General features: G+C 44.2%; 1 protein-coding gene across 7 annotated transcripts in view; it reads right to left on the bottom strand.

Moving 5' to 3' along the window:
- The window catches only part of NHSL2 (NHS like 2), a 307,579-nt gene extending 291,147 nt beyond the window's left edge, over positions 1-16,432 (bottom strand). For 4 of the 7 annotated variants that reach the window (XM_043896864.1, XM_043896863.1, XM_043896862.1 and 1 more), the window contains exon 1: positions 15,944-16,431. In XM_043896864.1, the coding sequence (XP_043752799.1) occupies positions 15,944-16,223 (280 nt within the window). In that variant the 5' untranslated portion in view covers positions 16,224-16,431. Of the gene's footprint in view, positions 1-15,943 lie in introns of all 7 variants that reach the window. The other 3 variants (XM_043896854.1, XM_043896853.1, XM_043896856.1) reach the window with 2 other exon arrangements.
- Positions 16,433-23,943: the final 7,511 nt, after the last annotated feature.

Genomic DNA, 23,943 nt, shown 5'->3' on the forward strand with positions numbered 1-23,943 from the left:
GAACACTGGAGTAGGTTGCCATTTCCTACTCCAGGGGATCTTCCCAACCCAGAGATCGAACCTGTGTCTCTTGTGTTTCCTGCATTGGCAGGCAGATTTTTTTTTACCACTGAGCCACCTGGGAAGCCCCTTTCATTTCTTAAATAAAAGTAATAACTCACAAGGCTGTCATGAGGACTGTATGAGACAACATATGTAAAAGTGCTTCATAAATTAGGAAGAAATCCAAAAATGCTAGTTAATTACACAGAAAAGAAAAATCAATTTCCTGTTTTCTCTTCCTGTCTCACTCCTCAAAGTTTAATTCTCCTTTTAGTTCCACCAAATACAGTCCTGCTGAATCTCCTGAGTTCCCCTAGAAAGCCCCCCATTTGATCCTACCCTGACTTGGGCTCTACAACTCTTAAATTATCTTCTTCTCTGAGCCTGTCCATTTGACCAGAAAATGGGGATAATAGTGGCAACTATATTATGAAATCACTATGAGGATAAATGAGTTGATGATTCACATATTGCCAGGCACATAGTAAGCCCTTAACAATAACAATAAAATCCATGGGTTTTGTTTTTTTTTTTTTTTTGTCCAAAAGTTCTTCAATTTAAAAAAAAAAAACAGGGGGTCACCTCAGTGTAAAAGTAAAGTGGGGTAATCTAGCTGCGATATCTGTCACTTTCTGGTATCAAGAGCTAATTTGATTGGCCAAATAGAAGTGCAAAAAACATTCTACTAGCTCTCCCTGTTTGGCAGTCAGCAAAGATGTGTACAGCACTTACTGGATACCAAGGCACTGGGGGAACACAACTCTTGAGTGGTCTAGTGGGAGAACTAAGCCCGTAAGGAAAAGGTCACATCGCAGGTACCACTTGCCGATCTGGCAGCGGTACATCCTGATTGCAGCTTCAGAGTATTGGTAATGGCAGAAATTACAAAACAGCTAAAGCTAAGCATTAATATAGCAGATTTATTATATAATCTAGAAATGTTTAAAGAAAAGGAAACAGGTTTTAGTCTCCTTGATGAGTTATGGGGAGTTCTTTATGTAGTCTGAATAACTCCTTAGCAGATATATTATTTAGATTATATAAACATTCTTAAATGATACATTAATTTGAAAGGGGCTATAAAAGGGTGGATGTATTACCATAACTTTTTCTTACAAAGCAAAAATGAAACATTCATTAAGGAAAAATATTAGAAGAATATACATCAGAATGTAGTCAATTATTGTATCTGGTTGATACCAAGAATGATTTTTGTTTTATATTTTTTTCTTTGTGCTTTCTATACTTCCATCTTTTCTGCATCAAATAAGTATATTTTTATAATTAGGGAAATTATCATTAAAGTTATTTCTGGTATTAAAAGTAGAGTCCTAGAAAAAAAAGAGAGAAATACAAACACCTATCTCCTACTACACCACTTAGTCATTCAGTAAACATTTGCAGTGTGCCTACTTCCAGACTAGATGCTGGGGAAAGAGGGATGAGTCGGCCAGTGTCTTTGTTCTCAAGGATGACAATACATAATATTTTGGGGTGATTTTTTTGCTTGTGAAGCCTTTTCCAAATAGGATTTTATTTGATCCTCCTGAAAAAAAGTAAACAGGCTCGACACTGAAATTACTTGCATTAGAAAATACTGAAATTGGGCATTATCCCTTGGCAAAATGAGCAAAATTAGCCAAGTTCATAACCAGGGCCTCCTTCTACCTCTAAAGGCATGTCACTAGCCCACAACCATATAATATAACTCTGATTTCCCTTAGGGTGGAGGAAACCCTTCAAACTCATCTGAACTTATTAGGATTTGAAGGCCTCAGTAGTTTTATCTTATTTCCAAAGCCCCACAACCTTTAAAACAGGCTTTTACTCTTCCCAGGAGAGGATGCTAACTTCTGGCTTCCCGTTCATCTTGGGGCCAGGAATGGCCAGGCTGTTCTTCCAAGTTTCAAAGAAGAGGGTTATGTTACTTTCAAAAGGTGGTAAAGGAAAGGAAATAAAAATGAATTCAAGAGGTTTCAGTACATAGTAGGCAGTCTCTGCCTCAACCATCTTCTTCCATCCTGGGCCACATGGAGGAACCAAGGTTGCAAAAGTAAACAAAGCACAGCAGAAATATAGCAGAATCAGAGAAGGTTGTAACAAGGAGGGACTTCTGGATGTATGAATAGAAGTTTTCAGGAAGATAAGAGAGAAAAAGGCTATGGAAGGTTTCCTTGCCTCTGCTCTATGCTTTTCACCTAATACCCAGTAGCCTGCAGTGAGGTTATCTCCCTCCCCACTGTCCTCCCAACTAAATATCAAGACTCAATGGCAAAAGGTAAGTCTTATCAATTCACTGTCACCAGTACTTGGCAGAGGGCCTGGCACAATCTTAGTACAATGAGCTAGGTAGGAATTAGCCCTTGAAGCCAGCTCTAAATCAACCTATTGGTGATAAATTGCTTTTTTTTGTTAAAGAATATGAAAATTAAAGGTGAAAAATAGCTCAGCTCTACCCAAACTCACCATTTCAAAACACATTTAAACCAAACACAGCCAAGTTTTAAAACAGATATTGAAGAAATGCCGTCTATATTTTCCCATCTAGAACCCAGAAGCAACAAGCCCTCACAACGAACAATTACCCTGAGTTGTTCATCATAGAAAGTAGACATTTAGTCTGGAGCCTCAGGCAGGAGCAGCACAGCCCCCACTAACAGCAGACAGCAGCCCGTGCATCTGGAGGGGAGACGTTTTGTCACCATAAAGAGAAGCTCTGCCAAGCAGGATGCAGCATGGGTGGAGCTGGCAGCAGATGGAGTGAGTTAAAGAGGATGGGGGTTAGGAGGGGGAGTTCTATAAATTTCTCAAGAACAGGATTTAGCTCTCACATGTATCTGTATGCCTGGTGCCTGGCCTGGTCCCAGGAACCACAGAACCACCTGTGCTCTTGTGCAAGTTGTATTCCTACAAGGGCACCCTGCCAAGGGATCTCAAGTTGGGGACAAAATTCAAGTCAAACCCAATGCCCTGTCAGACTGCACATGTATTTTAATTATTAATTTCAAAATTGGTCCACCCAGAGGATGCTCTATTTTTAAATAGCTATGACCAGATCAAGTGATCTTTTCTAATTGCTATTCTCAAAAAATGTGCTTTTGTCTAAAGGTTCCACCAAAAAGGGTGGGTTTTCCTCATTGATCCATCCAGAGGTGGCACCCTTTTTGTCACCCCTCTACCTGGAGGGGACACCTATGTGCCATATATATATATATGCTACCAGCTCCCACTGGCATCTAACAGCAGTTCAATACATGCTAACTGGAATGGAAAGACTCCTCATCTTCACTGGCTCTTCCACCCACCACCTCCTCCTCATGTGCAACAGATAGTTTTGAAACTACAGGCACAAAGTGTAAAGCCTCTGTGTGAGTCAATAACATTTGTTTCCTAAATCTACCACTTGCCGTAATTTGGAATTATGGGGGAAAAGATTTCGTCATGCTGCTTCACAATGGGGAATAAACTTATGTAACTCATTATTTCAAAAAGTGAAACAGGTTATAAATTGGAATACAGTGAAACTTTGCTATCCAGAAGCCCCAAGTCTCTCTCAAGAGCAAAGTTTCCCGGGAGTTTTACTCTTCCACCCCCCCCCTCCCACTTTTTCATACTGAATCATTCCTTTAATTTGCATCATTTTAAGTGGAACTTTTCCTGAAAACTTTTCCTCAGTCTTCTTAAACAGATTCCTCTGAAGATGCTGCGCCCTCTTCTCAATGCCTTGTTTGTCATAATCAGCATCAGCTATTGCTGGGGACACAAATTAGAGGGGATGCCTTTAGTATCTCTCCCCTCTGATCACAGCAGAGAGAGGGGACACTAAAATTGCCCCCCCCCATAGTTTTCTCCTCTCACTTGTCACCCTTGTCCCAGCATCTCTCAGGGGCTGATGATAGGGTCACCTAAATGGATGTCTCAGGATCTTAGAACACAGGAGAAGTTCTCTTCTTCAAGCCACGGGAGAAGTTCTCTACTTGAAGCCAGTGCAACCACTGACCCTGAAGACCTCTTTGGACCAGTCCACTTCCTTTCTCTGGGCAACTGCTGGCCTAGATCCACATTCTAAAACTATTCTATTGGGATCGTGGAAGGGATAAAAAGAGAAATACTTTTTCTTCTAAATTGCATTTGTTGGAGTAGACATAGGTTTAAAAATACTAAACACATGGGACTTTCCTGGCGGTACAGTGGTTAAGATTCTGTGCTGCCAGTTCAGGGGACCCAAGTTCAATCCTAGGTCAGGGAACTAAGATCCCACATGCCCTGCAGTGAGGTGAAATGAAAAAAAATTAAAAATGCTAAACACAACAATTTATACAGTTGTTTTCACTACTATGCTCTAATAATCTACCTGCATGAAATGGTGCATCATATAAGAGACTTCTAGAAAGCATGAAGTCCAATCTAGACATTGATTCAGAGGTAACCATATCAATTTCTATTTATGATTTCTGGCATAGCCTAATTTGGAACACTAAATATTACAAAGTAGAAGTTTCCTTCCTTTTCCCTGTACTCCAACAACCCTCTGAATAGTGGAATTTTAATATTCTTTTGCAAAGACAGGCAAGTTGAGGTTGACTTGATGTAGGGATCCAACCCAGTAACATCAAGAGTGACACTAAATAGCTATGATGTAAGAAAACAAAAATACTATTCTTGGGCTTCCCTGGTAGTCCAGTGCTTGAGAGTCTGCCTGCCAATGCAGGGGACACAAGTTCAATCCCTGGTCCTGGAAGATTCCACATGCCTCGGATAACTAAGCCCATGAACCACAATTACTGAGCCCATGCTCTGCAACTACTGAAGCCCCGGCTCCTAGAGCCCATGCTCCATAAGAGAAACCACTGCAATGAGAAGCCTGCACACCACAATGAAAGAGTAGCCTTTGCTTGCCACAACTGGAGAAGGCCCTCACCCAGCAACAAAGACCCAGTGCTGCCATAAATTAATTAAATAAATAAAACAAATCTTTAAAATATCCTGTTCTCATCTAGAAGGTCAATAGTTGTTAATGACATATTATAATCAAAAAATGTAAAATTAAAGATGCTTAACTTTGCCTTAACATATACTTACTCTTTTTATTAATAAAACTAACTGGCTTCATTTTTCTAATTTCCTCTGTTGTCTTATAAAGTTAAAAAGTGTATTATCCGATTTTTAGGAGTTAAATACTTTATTCATAGAGAAGACCAGTTGGTCTACAAGTCCATGCCCTAGAGTGGTGCTGCCCAATATGGAAGCCATGCTCCACATAGCACTATGGAGCATTTGAAAGGTAGCTAGACTGAACTGAGATGTTCTGTAAGTGCAAAATTCACATAAGTTTTGAAGACCTAGTACAAAAGAATAATGTAAGATACCTCATTAATCATTTTAATAATGATTGCATGGCAAAATGATACTATTTTGGATACACTGGGTTAAATAAAATGCATTATTAAAAATTTTTTGAAGTGTATTATCTAACTTGGTATTATTACTGCTTATAATGAGTTCATCCATGAGGTCATTTTTGTCACTTACTTTAATATAAGCCTGTATTATAGTTCATGCTCATTATCCACCAGTACATTGTAATTTTTCAAACTCTGGACGGTCCCTTCCAGTCTTAACCATCTTTACCACAACAGTGGTTCTCACCATGTCTGCACATTAGAATCACCTGGGGATCTTTTAAAAATCCTGGTTCCTGGGCCTCATCTCCCAGAAATTCTGGTTTTATTGGTATGAGGTATGGCCATGCATGGTATTAGTAACTTTTTAAAACTCTCCAAGTAATTCAGGCGAGGGTCTATGTTTTTGGCTGTAGTTTTAAAAGTGAAAAATGCAACCAGACAAGTAGTGTGAAGGATTCTACTCAGGGAGATGACTGAATTGCCTGGTGGTCTGGGCATCCTGTAGACAGTCCCAAGGTATGCCCATGACCTTGAGGATGTATGGCTTCAAGATCAGGGCTTACTGGCTCTAATTCCATGCTGGTGAGAAATACATCCTCAGGCAAGTTGCCAAATACGTCACTGAAACATCCTGAGGCCCCAGAAGTTTTTGTGAGAAGAAGGTGGCTCTTCACCCATAAATCAAGCTGGTTCTGTAAAACTGGTGAGCCAAGCCAGAAGCCACAAAGCCGTCCTGAGGGAAGAGGTGACCAGGGAGCAAGCTGGACATTTAGACAAGGGCTCTGCCCCAAGGAAGGGGATGCTGTCTAGTTGTGTGACCTGCGTCTGTCCTCTGCTGCTTCATTAAAGCTTCTTCTTGGCATCCCAGCCTGGCAGGTCCTTGTGGTCAGCCAGCACCACATATCCATGATAATAAACATCTCAGATCTGCCAAGACTCTCAGTGGTGCCTCGGCTTCAGTTCCAAAGACTGTTTTCCCCCTTGGTTGGCGATGCAGTGAACAGATGTCAGTGGGGGAGAATGAAGGGAGAAGTCAAAGGAAAGGAAAATCCTTGGGTTGGGAGAGATGAGCTGACAGCTTCAAAAGCTAGATGCTGCTCCTCCATGAGCACACAGGCAGGCATTCTTTACATATTCTGCAAAAGGGAGGAACGGCTGCAAATTGGAGCTGTCTAGGAAACATTCTTATTATAACTTCATCTTAACAGTATCCTTATCCAGGGATTTCAAAAGGTTTTGCGAAATTTCATCTTCTTAGTATTTAGTGATTGTGTGCGGGATTGTGGCATATGGGCCCAGCATTTTCCACATATTATTCTGGATCTTCACTACAGCCTTCTAAACTGGGGAGCATTGACCTCCTTTTACAGATGAGGGACTGTGGTTCTGAGACACTCAAATCAGCTTAATAATGTAAGTGCTGGGCAAGTCAGTCTTAAATTTACAGGTGCTACTTTCAAATCCCAAGATCCTTTTCCTTAACATGTCATTCATTGTCATTAAAAGTAATCCATGTTCACTTAGGAAATTTCAAAATATACAGAAAGGTACGAGAAAAAAAATCCACCCACTCCCATAATCTCAACCATTGCTATCTTTGCTATCATTTACTATCGTTGTTATCATCCTGAGATAACAACCACTGTTAACATTTTGGCAATACCCCTCCAGTTTCTTTTTTGTATGTGTGCTTTATTTTGGATATTATTATCCTTGGAGAAGGGATAATATCCTACATGCAATTTAATACCCTGGTTTTTCACTTAGCATTATTTTGCACATTTCCACATATCCTCATATGTTTATTTTGAGCACTATTTTTCTTAGTTGTCTAGTTTTCTACCACATTGACCTGTCAACATTTATAGAACCACACCCATATCATTAAGTTGTTTTCATTTGGGGGTTAATATAAATAACCAAAAGATGCAGTGAGGATCTACAAACATTTTCCCCACAATATCTGATCATTTCTTTAAGCATAAGTTCTTAGAAATGGAATTACTGGATCTGGGGCGATAAGAGCATATAATGACACTACAGGAATTGCTGAAAACTGTGATGCACGGCCTCCTGTGAGAGCAGAGAATGCCCAAGATCTGCTGGTGGAGGAGACCTCACTCCCCTTAGGGCCTGCTGGTTGGGGAAAACAACATGAGTTTGACTATTTCGCAGATACAGGGAATCAGACTATAAATTGCCAAACAGTTAATTACACTGTTCTCAGAAGCAAATGATTCCACTTAAAATAAAAACAGCTGAATCACTTTTAAAACTCATCTCCTCTTTGAATCCATTTTCCAAAGGAAAAAAATATTTTTCTGACTTTCCCCTAGATGAATTACAGACCATTCTTAAGAATCTAGAAAGAATTTAGAAAGAAAAATAAAACATATAGTGAAACCTCAAATGTCCCCACTCACAAAAAAGCAGGGGCATGAATAATATATTTTGCTCTGGAATGCAACTGGATCCACACAGCTGGGGACATAACAAACAGGTAGATTCTTGCTTTCTCTCCCTCTTTCTATCTCACTGTGGCATGGGGTGCCTCCTGGCTTGGATGTCTTAGGGGGAACCAGGACTTGGCTCCGCAAAGCAGGGAAGGGCCAAGGTCACTCAGGTCTCATCTGCCCAAGGATAATGAAAACTTGAACGAACGTAGATCAAGAAAATCTGCAGTTCCTATTACAACTGTGTTTGAATCTTCCTAAGGACGCTCCAGTATCCAGCTTCTTGGTCAGCAAACAGGGTGTTAGTGCCTCCCCACCCCATCTCCACCCTGAGGGCTCACTCTGAGTCAGGAGGTGCCTTGTACCCGCTCCTCCGGAATCACTTTAGTTCCTCCCCCACACTAGCCCTCTCACATATCCAGGGCCTCACACAGGCTACCTCCTGAGCCAGGAATTCCCTCCCCCTCCTTCTTCAATTGGCCAGCTCCAGATCATCCTTCAGAACTCACACAGCCTTCCCGAATCTTTCCCAAGCCTCTGAGCTGAATTAGGTGAGCTTCCTTCACCTTCCGACGACCCGACCCCCGGGCTTGCCTATGATTGGGCAGTATGATGACTCCAGGCTTTCCTTGCTGGACCATGGGGCTGCACTATAACTTGGCTCTATATCCTCAGAGACCAGCACAGGGCCAGACCCAGAGTCAGGTGCTCAATACATGTGTGATGGTTAGAAACAAGGAAGGAATTAAACTTAATAGCTATTTATTAAGTGCCAAGCACTATTTTAGGGACTGGAAATAGGGCAGTAAAAACAGAGCAAAATCTCCATCCTAAAGATGCTTACTTTCTATTGAGGAGCTTACAGTTTAGAAAGAAAGAGAGGGAGGGACAGCAGGAATGGAGGAGGGATAGACAGAGGTTGCTCAAACCTCCCAAGTTAAAGGACTGAGCCTAGTGGTCTTATATACAATCAGACCCAGTGCCTCACATACAAAGCACCTTGTTGCAAGCCTCCTTGTGGAAACACAGTCAGCACATTTCCTGTTTGTGGCATTATTGACATAGTCTTGTCTATTAAGATACTGCCATCCAATGGAGGTTCCTCAAAACATTAAAAATAGAACTACCATATGACCCAGCAATTCCACTTCTGGGTATTTCTCCAAAGAGAATATTATGCTTAATGAAATAAGTCATACAGAGGAAGACAAATATCAGACGATTTTAGTTATATGTGGAATCTAAAAAACAAAACAAATGAACAAACATAATGAAACAGAAACAGAGTCAGATACAGAGAAGAAACGGGTGGTTGCCAGCAGGGAGCAGGTAGGGGGATGAGTGAAATAGATGAGGGAGATTAAGAGGTACCAACTTCCAGTTACAAAATAAAGGAATCATAGGGATAAAATGTACAGTGTGGGAAATAGAGTCAATAATAATGCAATATCTTTTTTTGTGTGTGACAGATAGTAACTAGACTTACCAAGGGATCAATTTGTAAGGTATAGAAAAATGGAATCACTATATTGTGCATCAGGAAATAATACAGTGCTGTAGTCAATTATACTTCAAAAAACATACAAATAAACAGAAAAAAAAAGAGATCAGATTTGTGGTTACCAGAGGAGATGGGGTGAGGAGGGAGAACTGGATGAAGGTGGTCTATAGGTACCAACTTCCAATTATAAGTACTAGAGTTGAAACATATAACTAGCACTGCTGTGTGTTATATCTGAAAGTTAAGAGAGTAAATCCTAAGAGTTCTCATCACAAGGAAGAAATACTTTTTTCTTTAATTTTGTATCTACATGATACAATGAATGTTCACTAAACATTATACTACTCATTATATGATGTATGTAAGTCAAATAATTATCCTGTCCACCTAAACTTATGCAGTGCTGTATGTCAATTATATTCCAATAAAACTGAAAGGAAAGTAAATAAATAAAGTGGAAGAAAAGATACTGCCATCCAGCCATCTATAACTTGAAAACTTCAGTGAGGGCTTATCTGAGTGAAATCATGGAATTCTCCAGAGCAGGAAAGAGCTGACAGCTTGAACCAGGAAGGTTAGGTCAGTGCTTCCCAAAGGAGGGTAGAAGCCTCTAGGAGGCCATCCAGATAACTCTAGAGGAGTTATCACAAGATGTCTATGAGTCTGCAGATCCACCAAGTATTATTCATCTACTGAATAAGCACTATTCTGCCTGTGTATGAAAAGAAGATCATCAATTTTAAATCTACAAATTCATGTAAAAGCATTGCTGAATTCACAGTAGCACTCTATCATTGTTTTTTTTTTTTTTTTTTTTTAACCATGTGCTCAGTCGCTCAGTTGTGTCCAACTCTTTTGCGACCCCATGGATGGCAGCCAGCCAGGCTCCTCTGTCCATGGGGATTCTCCAGGCAAGAATACTGGAGTGGGTTGCCATGCCCTTACCATAGGGAATTCTAAAACCCCAAATTCCATCCTTGGATCCCAAACCAGATTGAATGGAAAGTCCTATGGTGTGTTAACTGGGGTCCAGATTCTGGTTATCAGCTCTCCTCGACCTAAAGGAGAACACCAGGTACCCAGGCATCCTGTGCTGATATGCTGGCAAACAAGATGATATTTATCGCTGAAATTTAGAGCTCTCTGAAGGGACAGACTCAGTCTCATTTATCTGTGGGTCTCTAAAGCCCAGCACAAGGGTGAGTGGTGGGTGAAGGAAACAGTACCCAAAGTGGTGCCCTTTCTGCAAAGCTAGAAAGTAATGATCTGAGGAAAAGGTGATTTGAGTCCCTCAGAAAGAGTATATAGAGCAGCAAAGCTAGTAAACCTGTTAAGCTACTCAAGCTTTGAAGAAGAATAAATTCATGCGTTAGAAACATGTATGTTAAACATATTTTTGGTAATAATCTTATTTTCTCATTCCCCTAGGCTTTTAATAAAAGCACCTTTGGAAATGCCAACTAGACTCTGCTGTAATAACAGAAAATAGGATGTGGGTGTGCAATGAGGAGTGTCCACAGTTGGATCAAAAGCTATTGGGGAAAATAGACGATATAGAGATGACAGAAGGATTGTGAAGGAAAGATTCAGTGGAAAGGTGACCTTCAGAGGACAGTGTCAGGTCACTGGCCCAGCCATCCCTTCCCAACTAAAGATCCTTTTTCCAAGGCTATTTCCCACTGAACACTTCAAGAAGACTGTTTTAGCAAGGGATCCTGTTGCCTCACATCTATTCTTTACATGATGCAAGGTTGATCTTCCTTTCTCCCCTCTGCCTCCATCTCACCCCCCAAGTCCCAAATGTAGAAATCCCAGGAGGCCTGTTCTCTAGATCATCCCTCAGTTCCCAAAGGTAGCAGGAGCTATTCCTCATCCTAAACTAGTTTCAGCTAGAAAAAAATGCCACGGCAGTGACTCTCAATGAACAGCTGATTTTGAACTTAGCATCCTTGCAGAAGGCAGAGCACTGGTTTGGATGGCAGAAGCCCTGGCTTCTAGATCAAGGCCTCCTGCCACTGACCTGCATTGTGACCTAAGTAGTGCCACATTCCCCAAGAGGCAGATTATGTCCATGCTTAGGGCACCAACAACAGGAGTACAAAAGAGAGAGAGAATGAAAGAATCTAATAAGAAGCTATTTTATTTTCAACATACAAGTGGAGCTCTACTCCTTTAAAATAAGATTTTATTTGCAGGTTTAGTACTGTTTTCATTTGGAATTAGGTATGAAGAGACACTATGATCTTTCCAGCACTTAAAGCTACAAAAGATCCTGATCCATCTGGGTGCCTTTAGATAAGTCCCTGCCCTTTCCTGAGAAAAAAATACAGAAGTATTATGGTGCCCATAATGGTTAATGACCAATTTGTTAGTGCCACATAGTATAAACTCCACTCCACCCAAGCCAGAGAAATACAGGGACAAATGATACAACTTCACCACCCTTCTCCTGTCACCTAATCAACTCCATAAATTTAAAAATTGAGCCCAAGAGCCATAACTTGAATTCTCTCCTATTACTCTACTCTTCCATCATTCTGATGCTTTTATCGCTTTAGCTGTTCATGTGTCTAAAAAAAGGGAAAAGATTAAATTTCTTGTTTCTAAAGTGGAGGAAATTCTAGTGGACATTTTGGTGTCCAAATTTCCAGAGAAGATGTTTTCAACACATGGAAATACCATGAAGCAGGAATTTCACGGTATTTATTTAAAAGAAAATAGGCTTGCTCCCCCTCCCCACCCTGTCAAACCAACTGTCCCAACAGTCTCTGGGGCTGACAGATAGGAGAGAGACAAAAGTAAGCCCTGGTAGAGTGCCTTTTCCAAGTCCCCCAAGTTCTCTCTGCTACATCCAACTCAAGCAGGCCATATCCCCTCTTCAGTAGCCATGATGGTCAGATTCAGGGTCTAACACACCTCATCTAATGGTAAACTGACTGCAGTCTAGAGGTTCAGTTTTCATTTTTCATCTCCATGTAGATTTACAACAGTCTCTGCTCATGCTGGAATTATGGTTTAAACATAAATAAACCAGCTGTCCTTTCTGATTTGCAGCCAGAGTTGCCACAAAGTTGGAAAATCATGAGGCAGGAATTTTACATAAAGGTGAAGAGAGAGTTTCCACCATTGACCCAACTGGCTGTATTCAAGCCAAAATCATTGCAAGAAGGAACAGAGCATCTTTCCCACAAGTTCATGGGCTAGTGTAACAAGATACCTACCCAGTGTTATTAAACATAGCTAATGTTGTCCTGTGCTTCAGTGACTTCCTTGCTTGCACAAGAGATATTATACCTCCAGGCCAATGGCCTGATTGCTTTTGTAATTATCATCAAAGCACCTACATACATTAAACAGATCTCTGAGGGAGAAACTGGAAAGCACGAATTGACTCAGCACAAGGCAGAAGACGTGGAGCTATATGCCTGGCTCTGACCCAGTGGCTTCCCACTGGCTTTGACCATGCCATTCTTGAGATGAAGAGCACAAAGTCCAGGACACAAATGCAATAAAGAGGGTCACATTCAAAGCCAGATGTGAGGAAAAACACAAGTTATAGGCAGGGTAATGCCAAAGGTGCAGCAACAGCGACAGATCTACAACCAGAGGAACCTGGTGCAGTCCTGTAGCACATCCTCTCCTCCTTCCAAACCCCATCCCCCAGTTACAAGAGCTTCTGGGGCAGTCCCAAAGGGGTTCAAGTTACCAAAGAAAAGCCTTCAGTGGAGGAGAGGGTGTTGCCAGGCAACCAGTCCAGTCCAGTCCCACCCTTGTAACCTTGAAGATGGTGGGGGCGTGACCCTTGATTGTGGAGAGGAACACCTTGGACTCCTTTAGCATCAACTTTCTCCTCCTCTTATCTTTCTCCCTCTCCTCTCCCTGTTCTCCCCTATCTGGCCTCCCTGCCCAGCTCAGCCTGTGGTCTGATCTCCACAAGCCTGAAGGCTATGGGCCAGCCTGACTTGTCATTACTCAGTCTGGATGTGGCAGCCAAACTGTCCCTGCAGGGAGGCTACAAGCTGCTGGCCTGTCAGGTGTCATTCGCTCTGGCCACGTTGCTTCCAAACTTTCCTTCCCCATTCTTTCCTGACCTCATGGCCAAAAAAATAGCTAGAGCAAGAATTTGGGGGAAATCCAGCCTGATGGAGGACATATAGGGTAAAATGTTGACTGGGAGTGCCCACCACCAGCAAAATGGTCAGTAACAGAGTAGGAGTGCTAGGAGGAAAAGAAACAGGGAAGAAGAAAAGGGCAAGTCCTGACAACAATGGGGGGAAAAGCATTTTTAGTTGGGGTCAAAATATAGAATATACATCTGCTGAACACTTTATTGAAGCTTATGTCCGAGCAACATGGGGGGTGGCCAGATGGTGCACTGATTATGCTCCCCAACTCCCCCTGCATTTGGCACTTGTGCTCAGATCATTGCTGAGAAGGCCTAATTTAAGTTCCGTGCAATCAAAGCCCCTGAAAAGTGTGCAGTGGGAACCTCAAGGGGAGTCTAGAGTAGGGCATTAGACCAAAAAATGGAAAACCAGACCTTCTTGCCAAATTAAGGTAGCTGTGTTCCATTTATACAGCTGCTGCTGCTGCTGCTAAGTCGCTTCAGTCATGTCCAACTCTGTGTGACCCCTTAGACGGCAGCCCACCAGGATCCGCCGTCCCTGGGATTCTCCAGGCGAGAATACTGGAGTGGGCTGCCATTTCCTTCTCCACCATTTATACAGCAGGCCCCCTCAATGTCTCTGAGCTTGGAGACAGGTACACTCTCAAAGGCAAGCAGCTGCCCCAAAGATAAGAGATAGCTACTCTCTCAGCTCTTAAAATTTCAAGGAAGCCAACCCAATGCAATTTTTCTGAAGAAATTGCTCCCTTCCTTTAAAGTATCTTCATTGCATAAAGCCATCTCTTTCTAACCCAGCAGGTCACTGGCCCAAATGCAACTTGGTGAAGCCATTCCTTCCCTCACACGGAAAGGGCTCTCAGACAGAAAGGTGCAAGTTGGAAAAACAGAGCTTCCTCACTGTCCTTAACTCACCCTGATGCGCTCATGAGGTGGCTCTCGGCAGGCCAGGTGGGCATTTTGAAAATGACTCCCCAAACTGACTTCTCAAATTTCTCCTAGGCTAATCTTGGTAGTCAGTGGGATCCCAGAAAATAATCAACAGTGACCTTCTTACCCTCTCTCTTAAGTGAAAATTAACCAGACCTAAGGCCCCAGCTTTCCTGCTCCCCTGCCCAGCAGAGGTTTCTGGCCCCCTGTCTACATTCCACCTGGCAGTCCACCTTCCTCTCCCCACAGGACCCAGTGACCTCCACCATCTACCTCAGAGGCCAGAGAGTTTTTGGAAGAGGAGTGTCAGGGCCTGAGACTCCTATTCTATGGAAGGGGTGGGATCAAGGTGAGGTCTGAAATGGAAAGGGGCTGACTCAGACACTTCTTTCCTAAAGCAGCTGCAATCACAAGTCAGTCAGTAGCCATTCTGCCCCCATCTGAAACTTCTTTCCACCCTGCTCCTTCTCTCTCCTAACTTTCTGGTGCTGTCAATTGGCCCTGGTACCTGGCATGCCCCTGCTGAGGTCAACATTTCCAGTACATTCAATCCCCTTGCTTTCACCAAAAGTCCCACACTCTAAAGGATCACGGCATTTCCATGGACAGAGGATTCCCCATTTAAATTGTTTGGGTTCAAAATAGTAAAGCACAAGAGCTCGCGTTGCCCTCCTGCCCTCTGACGGGCCCTGTGTGCTCAGTTAGAGCACCACCGAGTTTCTCAGGCATGGCTGATTTCTAAAGGGATCACAAAACTGATGACAGTTGCTTTAAACGGTTCCCCCAAGCAAGTCTGTGCAACCGGGCCCTAGGGGTAAGGGGTCAGAGAAGCCGGCTGCGAGGGGGAGTCTCCCCTCCTCGCCACCCTCTCCAGCCTCTCCTGGAGCACCAGCCCTATTTCGCGGAGAGGAGCGGGCGGGCTCTCAGACTTTTCTCGGAGCGAGAGCGGCGATCACGCTCCAGCGCGAAGTTGTACAGGTTTAAAGTCGGTAGGCACCGCTGGCGGGGCTCCTACCGCCGCGTAGGTGGCGGGCGGCTCCGGCGCGCTTTCCGAGTGGCCAAGTTCCTAGACTGGAGCAGAGACGCCAGCGGCGCGGCCATTTAGTTCCCGACGCCGCGAAGACGAGTACGCCTCGGGCCTGGGGGCGGCGCCGAAGCGGTCGGGACTCAGCGGCTCCCGGGGACCCTCGCAGTTCCCCCGCCTTCCTTCCCCAAATCCCCAGAAGGTGGCCGCCAGTCCCAAGGTGGGGAACCCCTAGGACACATGGCCACTCGGGACGGCACGACCGGATCCAGGGGCAGGAAGTTCCAGCCAGAGTGCGGCGAGCGTGGAGTCAGGGAAATGGGATCTCCTCGCTCCGGGAGGGGAAGGGAGGGAAGGGCCGAGGAGGGGTGGGGAGGGTGGGGGAGGGGTGGACGCAGAGCGGGCGCGTGCTGGCGCCCCCAGAGGCGGGGTGCTAGCGGGGCCGCCGGCCCTGGCGCGGCTTACCTAACTCTTCCTCGTGGTCCTCCCGGCCGAGCAGGCGGTAGGGAAGGCGGCGGCGGAGGCGCACGGTGCGGCGGAACAGACTGTCGGTGCGGCGCCCCAGGGCCAGCAGGTGCCCCTCGAGGTCCTCGAGCAGAGCCAACGAGTGGCCGCAGAGGTCGGCGAGCTGCCGGAGCACGCTGAGCGCGGCCAGGTGGCTCACGTCGCGGAGCTCGGTCAGCGGCTGCGGCGGGTTTCGCGGGCACAGGCGCTGGGGCACCACCGTGCGCCTGTAGAACGGCATCCCGGGCGTGGGCGCGGGGGACCAGGCTGGCGGCGCGGCCGGCTCGCCCCGAACGGCGACCCTGACCCGAGCGCCCCTGAGCAGCGGCCCCAGCTCCGGGTGAAGCAGGCCCCTGGGCGCGGGCTGGCGAGCGGGCGGGTTCCCAGCCTGGAGCGCCGACTCCCCCCAGGGCTGCACACTCGCTGGAGCCACCAGTCTCTCTGACTCTGGTTCGCTGGGCTCCTCCTCCTCCTCCCCGCCTTTCTCCACCTCCTCTTCCCTCACTCTGCTACTTCGGGATCCCCCCACCCACTTTTTTTTTCTTTTTTTTTTTTTTTTTTTGCGGTCAGAGATTCACAGATTAACGCTTGATCCGGGAGAGGAGGGAAAGGGAAGTGGGAGTAAAAAAGATCGAGCTGGAGGGTGAAAGAAGGAATGTCTGAGAGAGTGGGGTGTGTGTATGATGTTCGTTCGGTGTTGTGTGCCCACGTCCTCCTGTTGTAGCTCCAGCCCCAGTACTTATGGTTAAATTTCTTTTCTGCGTCAGTGTGTGTATGCTTTACACTTTTTCTTCGGAAATAATAGAAATTCAAGCGCACCCGTGCCTACAGCAGCTAGTAACCAGCGGAGACCCGCCGAATAGTCTGACCTCATTCCTCTAGATTCCCTTTCCTAAACATGTACTCAGTGCCACACACAGACTAGACGACTAGACTGTGAGCACAGCCTTCTACCGCCCAGGAGCTTGGAAAGGAGCGGGGAAAGAACCAAATATCTTACTTGACTGTTCAGGAGGGCAGTTTCTGGGGAGTCCTGGACTACTGTTGGTCAGCAGTCCTGGACTACTATTAAGGCTCTGGAATGAATGAATGAGTGAATGAAAGAATGAATGAATGAAAACAAACCCATTCTCTGGAACAGCAGATTCCGTCCAGATAGAGGGACACAGATCCATATTTTAAGCAAAAAAAAAAAAAAAAAAGGCCCCAGGGCCCCTTCTTCCTGTCAAGGCCTCTGGGCTGAGACGACCTCTATCTCTGGCCTCACTGCACTCCTAGGATGCCCACTGAGGAGGTGGTATAGGAGCCGGGGTGTGCTTTCAGTATTGGCAACCCTGTGGTCATGTCCTGACTTCTGTCCATTCTAGAAGGTAGAAGAGTGGGGAATAGTGGCATCCTCAGAAAATCAGAATCCCCAAGTGTGCATATGTCCTTGTGCACTTGGGCAGTTTCCACTCAGAACATTTATTTTCAACACACCCAGTCTCCCATCTGATTCTCCTCTCACTTCTTTGACTTTGGTGTGGTTCCACTTCTTCCTTCTGGTAATTCTCTCCTCATCTTTCCTCGTAAAAAATGTTCCCATTCTTATAATCCCGTATAGTCTTTTAGTAAACCACCTTGAACAGAATACGTGTGTCTGCACTAATGATCCTGAATGTGACCTGTTTTTATTCATTTCTTTCAGAGAATTGCCCCTTAAGCAGTTCAATGTTCTACAGCTAGTTAAGAGTAATCTGGGACTTTCCTGGTGGTCCAGTGGTTAAGACTCCAAGCTTCCACCGCAGGGGGCACAGATTTGATCCCTGCTCAGGAAACTAACATGCCAGGTGGCCAAAAAAATAAAGAGTAATCTGATTACCCTTTCTAGTAAATAGGTATCCCTGGTTCAGTAAATTGGAACATGGATACTAGAAAAGTTGGGTTCTGATTCAAAGAAGAATAAACAAATGAGCAAAAGATAGTCCTTTTTCTCAACCATAAAATCAAGTTGTAGAATGAGGACCTGAAATTCTCTGTTAGGCAAACTTAAACCTGAGCCAACGCAGTGACTGGCAGGAAGTAGGGACTTGGCTGGGCTCTCCAGGAATAACTTTCCTTGACCTATGGGCTGTTTAAACTGATCTCCATTCCGGAGAAAAAGAAATGAGGTACCAGCAGATTGAAGGAAACTGTGTGGGCAGAGCTTCGCTGCCAGAGGGCGGCAGGCCTGGGCCAGGCCTGGTGTCTGAGCTGTGCTCACTACTCTGGTTCCTAAAGCTGACGAATCTTTCAGAGCTCTCTAATAACAAGCTCAACTGCAAGCAAATCAGCGTTAACCCCATGCCCTTCCCCCCAGCCGAATCTGCTCACTCCAGCCTCTTCAGAGCGCTGGCCCTGGTTTTCATCAAGGAAACATCAAGAACTTGCAATGGGGCCACCTCAGAACAGAGCCCTTCCTCCCTTCCCAGGGCCAGAGGCACACTGCACATCCCATGGAAGAAGTCAAGGGAATACACATACATTTCCACGTTCCTTCATATCTCCAGTCTCTTCCCAACAGGAAAGGTGAGACCTCAAATGAGAAGCAGGCTTGCATGTAGAGAGCCTCTGAGGAAGGAGCACAGGGGCCTGGATCCATTCTGTGGAGGGAGGTTTGGGGTTCTAGAAGTACCACACTCCAGCCAAGCTGTCTGGGACAGGCAAGCAGCTAAGGTGAAGGATTCTGCCCCATGCTCCCACAGCACCCCTCCACCCCTGCGCAGTATCCTCACAGTCATCCTTGTTTAATAGTAATGATACTGTTTTTGTAATGATATTGTCTCTCGCTCTGGACTGTTAGTTGCATGAGGAGAGGAACCATGTCTGTCTTACTCACTGCTGTGTTCCCAGTACCAAGCCTAACAATTGGCACCCAGGCGGCACTCAGAAAATATATGTTGATGAATGAGTAAATGAAGCTGATCTAGAGGCAGAGCCTGATATGAAGAGCCTTACTAAAGTATTTAACTTGCCCCAAGAGGCAACAGAGAAACATTGTGGATTCTGGAGCAGAACACTGTGACTCAGGAAAGGGGCAAGGATGCCTCATCTGTGCCCACGTCTCCAGGGCCAAGTAGCCAGAAAGTGCTCCTTGAATGAAACACTTGCTTTGAGTTGTTTAAAATCTTGGCAGTTCATGTTCTAAGAGGCCCCTACCAACAAAGCTGAGAATGCTGGGTGCTTTCTACTCACCCACCAGCTCCTGGACTCCAGGCCTATAATAGTTCATCTGTCACTGTGCTCCGAGTTGCAATATGAACCCAAGCAAGGCACACCTGTGGAGTTAAGTCTAGGTCTGGCCTCAAAGCAGAGACTAAGAAGTGGCCAAACAAGTAGGAGGGAAATGGGAGAGCTGACCACTCATGACCAGCAAGGCTTCTACTTTCCTTCCTACTTCCTGTCATGGCTAACTACCTGCTGCTAAGAACCTAGAATTTCAATCAAAAACTGAATCTGAAAGAATAAATAGCATAGGATATGCCATTTCTCTTCCTCCAAACTGACAGATTTCATAGCTTCAAAATGAAAATCTAGGAAAAAACTTCAAACAACCTACCCAGCTCACTAGTGCAGCCCTCCATCTAATCTCACCATGAAGAACAAGGTTGTGCCCCCTGTTGCTATCTCTCAAATACACCTAAATAGTAGCATCTTATTGGCTAAGCAGAGATGCCAGTTTTCTCCTTTACATTCCTCTATAGTCAATCAATTGTTGTATCTACATTGTAAGAATATGTATTCCACCTCACACCCTCTTGCCAGGAGACTCCATAAAGATGCTTCCCTTACAAGGGAAAAAAATATATAACCAGCAGAGGGGGGCAAAGGCTGCTCCTCAGTTCCAACTCTGACATTCTGTTGTTCCCTGGTTCTAAGTGTCTGTATCAAGAGAAATTAACAAGAATTGGCAAATACTAGATTGACTCTTGTTTAAAATGTCGATTACCCATTTTGGTATTAAGGCTTGGCTCTACAGTTAAAAACATGAGTAAAAACTCTTTCTCCTCGCAAAGAAAGTGGCCCAAAGAAAGCAAACTGGCAGCTTTTGGTTTTTCAAGCAGAATAAAGCCCACACTCAAATAAAAAGGCAGACAAAACCCATGCTAATTAACGCCACATTTTGAAGAGGGGATGTGGGGCGTGGAGCAGTGCTACAAGATTTGAGAGGAGAGAGCAAGCTTGTGCCCTTGAGGCAGCTGAGGCCGTGGAGTGGGGAAGGTTGCACCCCAAAGCTGGGCCTCCAGGGGTGGACTGGAAACTTACACAGCCATCAATCACCTCCCAGGGCAGCAGGCGTGTAAGCCTAAGACGGCTCAAGGTCCTCGGAGAAATTCCTTTCAGCCCAGATTCAATGCTTCACAAACACACACACACTCTCTCTCTCTCTCTCTCTCTCTCTCATTCAAGAATTCCATGAGGAAATAAACCTTTATTTCAAAAATAAACTTCGTTGTTGTTCGAACTTTGGCCCTGACTCTGAGCCCAGGCTGAAAGTGCGAGAAAAGACTTGCAGACTTGCAGTATTCTGAAAGAAACTGCAGGAGACTCCAGCAGAATGTGACCAGATTCTTTTTCACTCCCTCAGCCTCATATCGTGTGGATCCCCCTCTCACCAGCAGTCTTCCACCCTGACCCCACCATCATGTTTTCCCTCTCTCCCTCCCTTGTTAGGATATGGCTGTAATTAGGAGCATTCAAATGTTTCATTCACTGGGTAATTTTAACATGCCTGCTTTGCTCAGGAGAAATCATATTAGGCCACTCCCTCATTATCCTACTTTTGACCTATCGACCACTCACCTTCCTCTGCAAACTCCTATCTCCCCACAAAATTCTAAAGCAGTAAGTGTAAGTCGTTCATCTCCCCAGGATGGGTTATGTCTGCCACACGATGACTTGTTTTCTATACATTTAATATTATTTAGGTAACGACTTTGTCTATCTCTACAACACTAATTTGAGAGTTGTTATACAGGTCAGGGTTTTGGATTAATGAAGGGAAAATATAAAAACTGAATAGCTAATGTTTCAGCTTTATCAAGGACTCAAATATAGTTAGACATGTGGTCAGCCTTCCCTCTGTCCTGGGAAGTTATGCAGCACAACATAGTGGTGACAGTCAAATGTGGGCTTTGGAGATACACTGATCTGATTTCAAGTCCCCAGCTCCATTGCCAGCCATGTCTTGTGCAGATTACTTAAACTCTCTGTGCCTCGATTTTCTCATCCATAAAATGAAGAAGGCCAATATCCAATTGATGTGCATGAGTATGGCTGTGCTGATATTCTGCAGGTGTCCATTCTGATCAGGGCCCATCCTGGTTTTTCAATATTTTTGACTACCACTCCTAAAAATGGGGGGCTTCCCTGGTGGCTCAGTTGGTAAAGAATCTGCCTGCAATGCAGGAGACCCAGGTTCGATCCCTACCTAGGTTGGGAAGAGCCTCTGGAGAAGGAAATTGCAACCCACTCCAGTATTCTTGCTTGGGAAATCCCATGGACAGAGGAGCCTGACAGGCTGAGGTCCATGGTGTCTCATGACTTAGCAACTAAACCACCACCACCTAAAAATGGGGTGATCTTGGTATTTAGTTTATTGGATCAGATTGCATGAGATAATGTACATACAGTGCTTAACACTGTGCTTGGTGCATAGGAAATACTCAGATGTTATTATCAGTATACACAATAGTTTCCTGGTTATAACCAGGAAGGGACAGCTTAAAAATATAATGTAATACACGGATTTTTTCAACAGCAATGTCTTCAATTTCTAAGTAAATTCACTTTCAACTAACACTTCCAAGATACAGAAACATGAAATTTCAACCCAAATATAACATAGAAAGGCAATGAATCAGACAAGCTTCTCTGGTTTGCTACTGATGGAGTTTATGGGATGGTCATGTATTTCATAGACTTGCCTCTATGACTACCTGTTTATACCTTTTGTGCCTGAGCTCACTCACAATCCAGTGGAAGCAGTATCAATCTTATAGTTCTTTGTGGTGCTGTTTCTTTCAGAAACAGCTTTACCAGCCATTTTGAAATCCTCCATTGGCCAAAACTATACCTTCTACATACGTGTCCTCAAGATCAAGAATCCATTAGCTCATGGAAGGGCTTCCCTGATAGCTCAGTTGGTAAAGAATCTGCCTGCAATGCAGGAAACCCCGGTTTGATTCCTGGGTCGGGAAGATCCCCTGTAGAAGGGAAAGGCTATCCACTCCAGTATTCTGGCCTGGAGAATTCCATGGACTGTATAGTTCATGGGGTCTCAAAGAGTCGGACACAACTGAGTGACTTTCACTTCACTTCAGCCCATGGAATCTCCCGCTACTTTAAATCTAGACAATGCATTTTCATATTTTTTAAAAAGGAAGGGACTTTTTTTCTTTCTTCTCCATCCTAGGTCAACACAACCTCACATCCTTGCTTCAGAGTTTCTGTAGTTATACATATTGTTTTAATCATGAATAGTCTAAATCTTGTCTCTTACCAAATTGCCTTTTAATTTATCAAAGGCTTCCTGACATTCAGATGTCTCACTTTCATTATCAAGCTTTTTCTCAGCCAATAAATGAGTAAGGGATTTATTAGATGAAACTGGGTATGAACTTATGGAAATAACCAGTGCCAGCCCTCTTCTGCTTATTCTTTGTATGGGTTGATCCATTTCCCAATCATCTCAGCTAGATCTTAAATCAGTAGGAATCTGCTATTGCAAACTCTCTTAATTCAGAGACATCACCTTGAGCAATCAAAATGAACATTTGCTCACCTTCTTAGTATGCCTGGTTCCTGGAGTAACCTAGAGAGCAGTCTCCAAACATCCCAGATGAATTTCCATATTTACATTAAAAATGGCTGTCTCATCACTGTATGCAATTGCAAGATCATTCATTCAAGACAACAAAGTATTGTCCAGCATTGAAATACACTTTCAATATCAGAGGGAAATAAAGTCCATTTTTAGTCCCTACCAAAGCAAATCAAGTGAATACTGGCCTTGTCCATTTTATGGATAAGGAAACTGAGGCACAGAGAGTTTAAATAACCTGTCCAAGAAACAATAGCAAAGTTGGTCTTGGCCTTGTGCATCCTAGATTATTTGGTTGCAAGCAATAAAAAAACTAACTCAAAATCACTTAAACAATAAGGACATTTCAGTTCAGTTCAGTCACCCAGTCATGTCCCACTCTTTGGAACCCCATAAGATTATAAATGTCCTTGTAAACAGCATGCCAGGCTTCCCCATCGATCACCAGCTCCCAGAGCTTGCTCAAACTCATGTCCATTGAGTCAGTGATGCCATCCAACCATCTCATCCTCTGTCATCCCCTTCTCCTCCTGCCTTCAATCTTTCCCAGCATCAGGATCTTTTCTAATGAGTCAGCTCTTTGCATCAGATGGCCAAAGTCTGGAGCTTCAGCTTCATTATCAGTCCTTCCAATGAATATTCAGGGTTGATTTCCTTTAGGATTGACTGGTTTGATCTTGCTGTCCGAGGGACTCTCAAGAGTCTTCTCCAACACCATAGTTCAAAAGCATCAGTTCTTCAGTGCTCAGCTTTCTTTATGGTCCAACTTTCACATCCATATATGACTGCTGGAAAAACCATAGCTTTGACTGTATGGACCTTTGTTGGCAAAGTAATATCTCTGCTTTTTAATATGCTGTCTAGGTTTGTCATAGCTTTTCTTCCAAGGAGCAAGCATCTTTTAATGTCATGGCTACAGTCACCATCTGCAGTGCCTTTTTAGCCAAAGAAAATAAATTCTGTCACTGTTTTCATTGTTTCCCCACCTATTCGCCGTGAAGTGATGGGACCAGATGCCATGATCTTAGTTTTTTGAATGTTGAGTTTTAAACCAGCTTTTTCACTCTCCTCTTTCACTTGTGGAAGCTTCCTGATGGGGATAAGGACATTTATAATCTTA

The sequence above is a fragment of the Cervus elaphus genome, chromosome X, assembly GCF_910594005.1.
Source record: "Cervus elaphus chromosome X, mCerEla1.1, whole genome shotgun sequence".
NCBI lineage: Eukaryota > Metazoa > Chordata > Mammalia > Artiodactyla > Cervidae > Cervus > Cervus elaphus.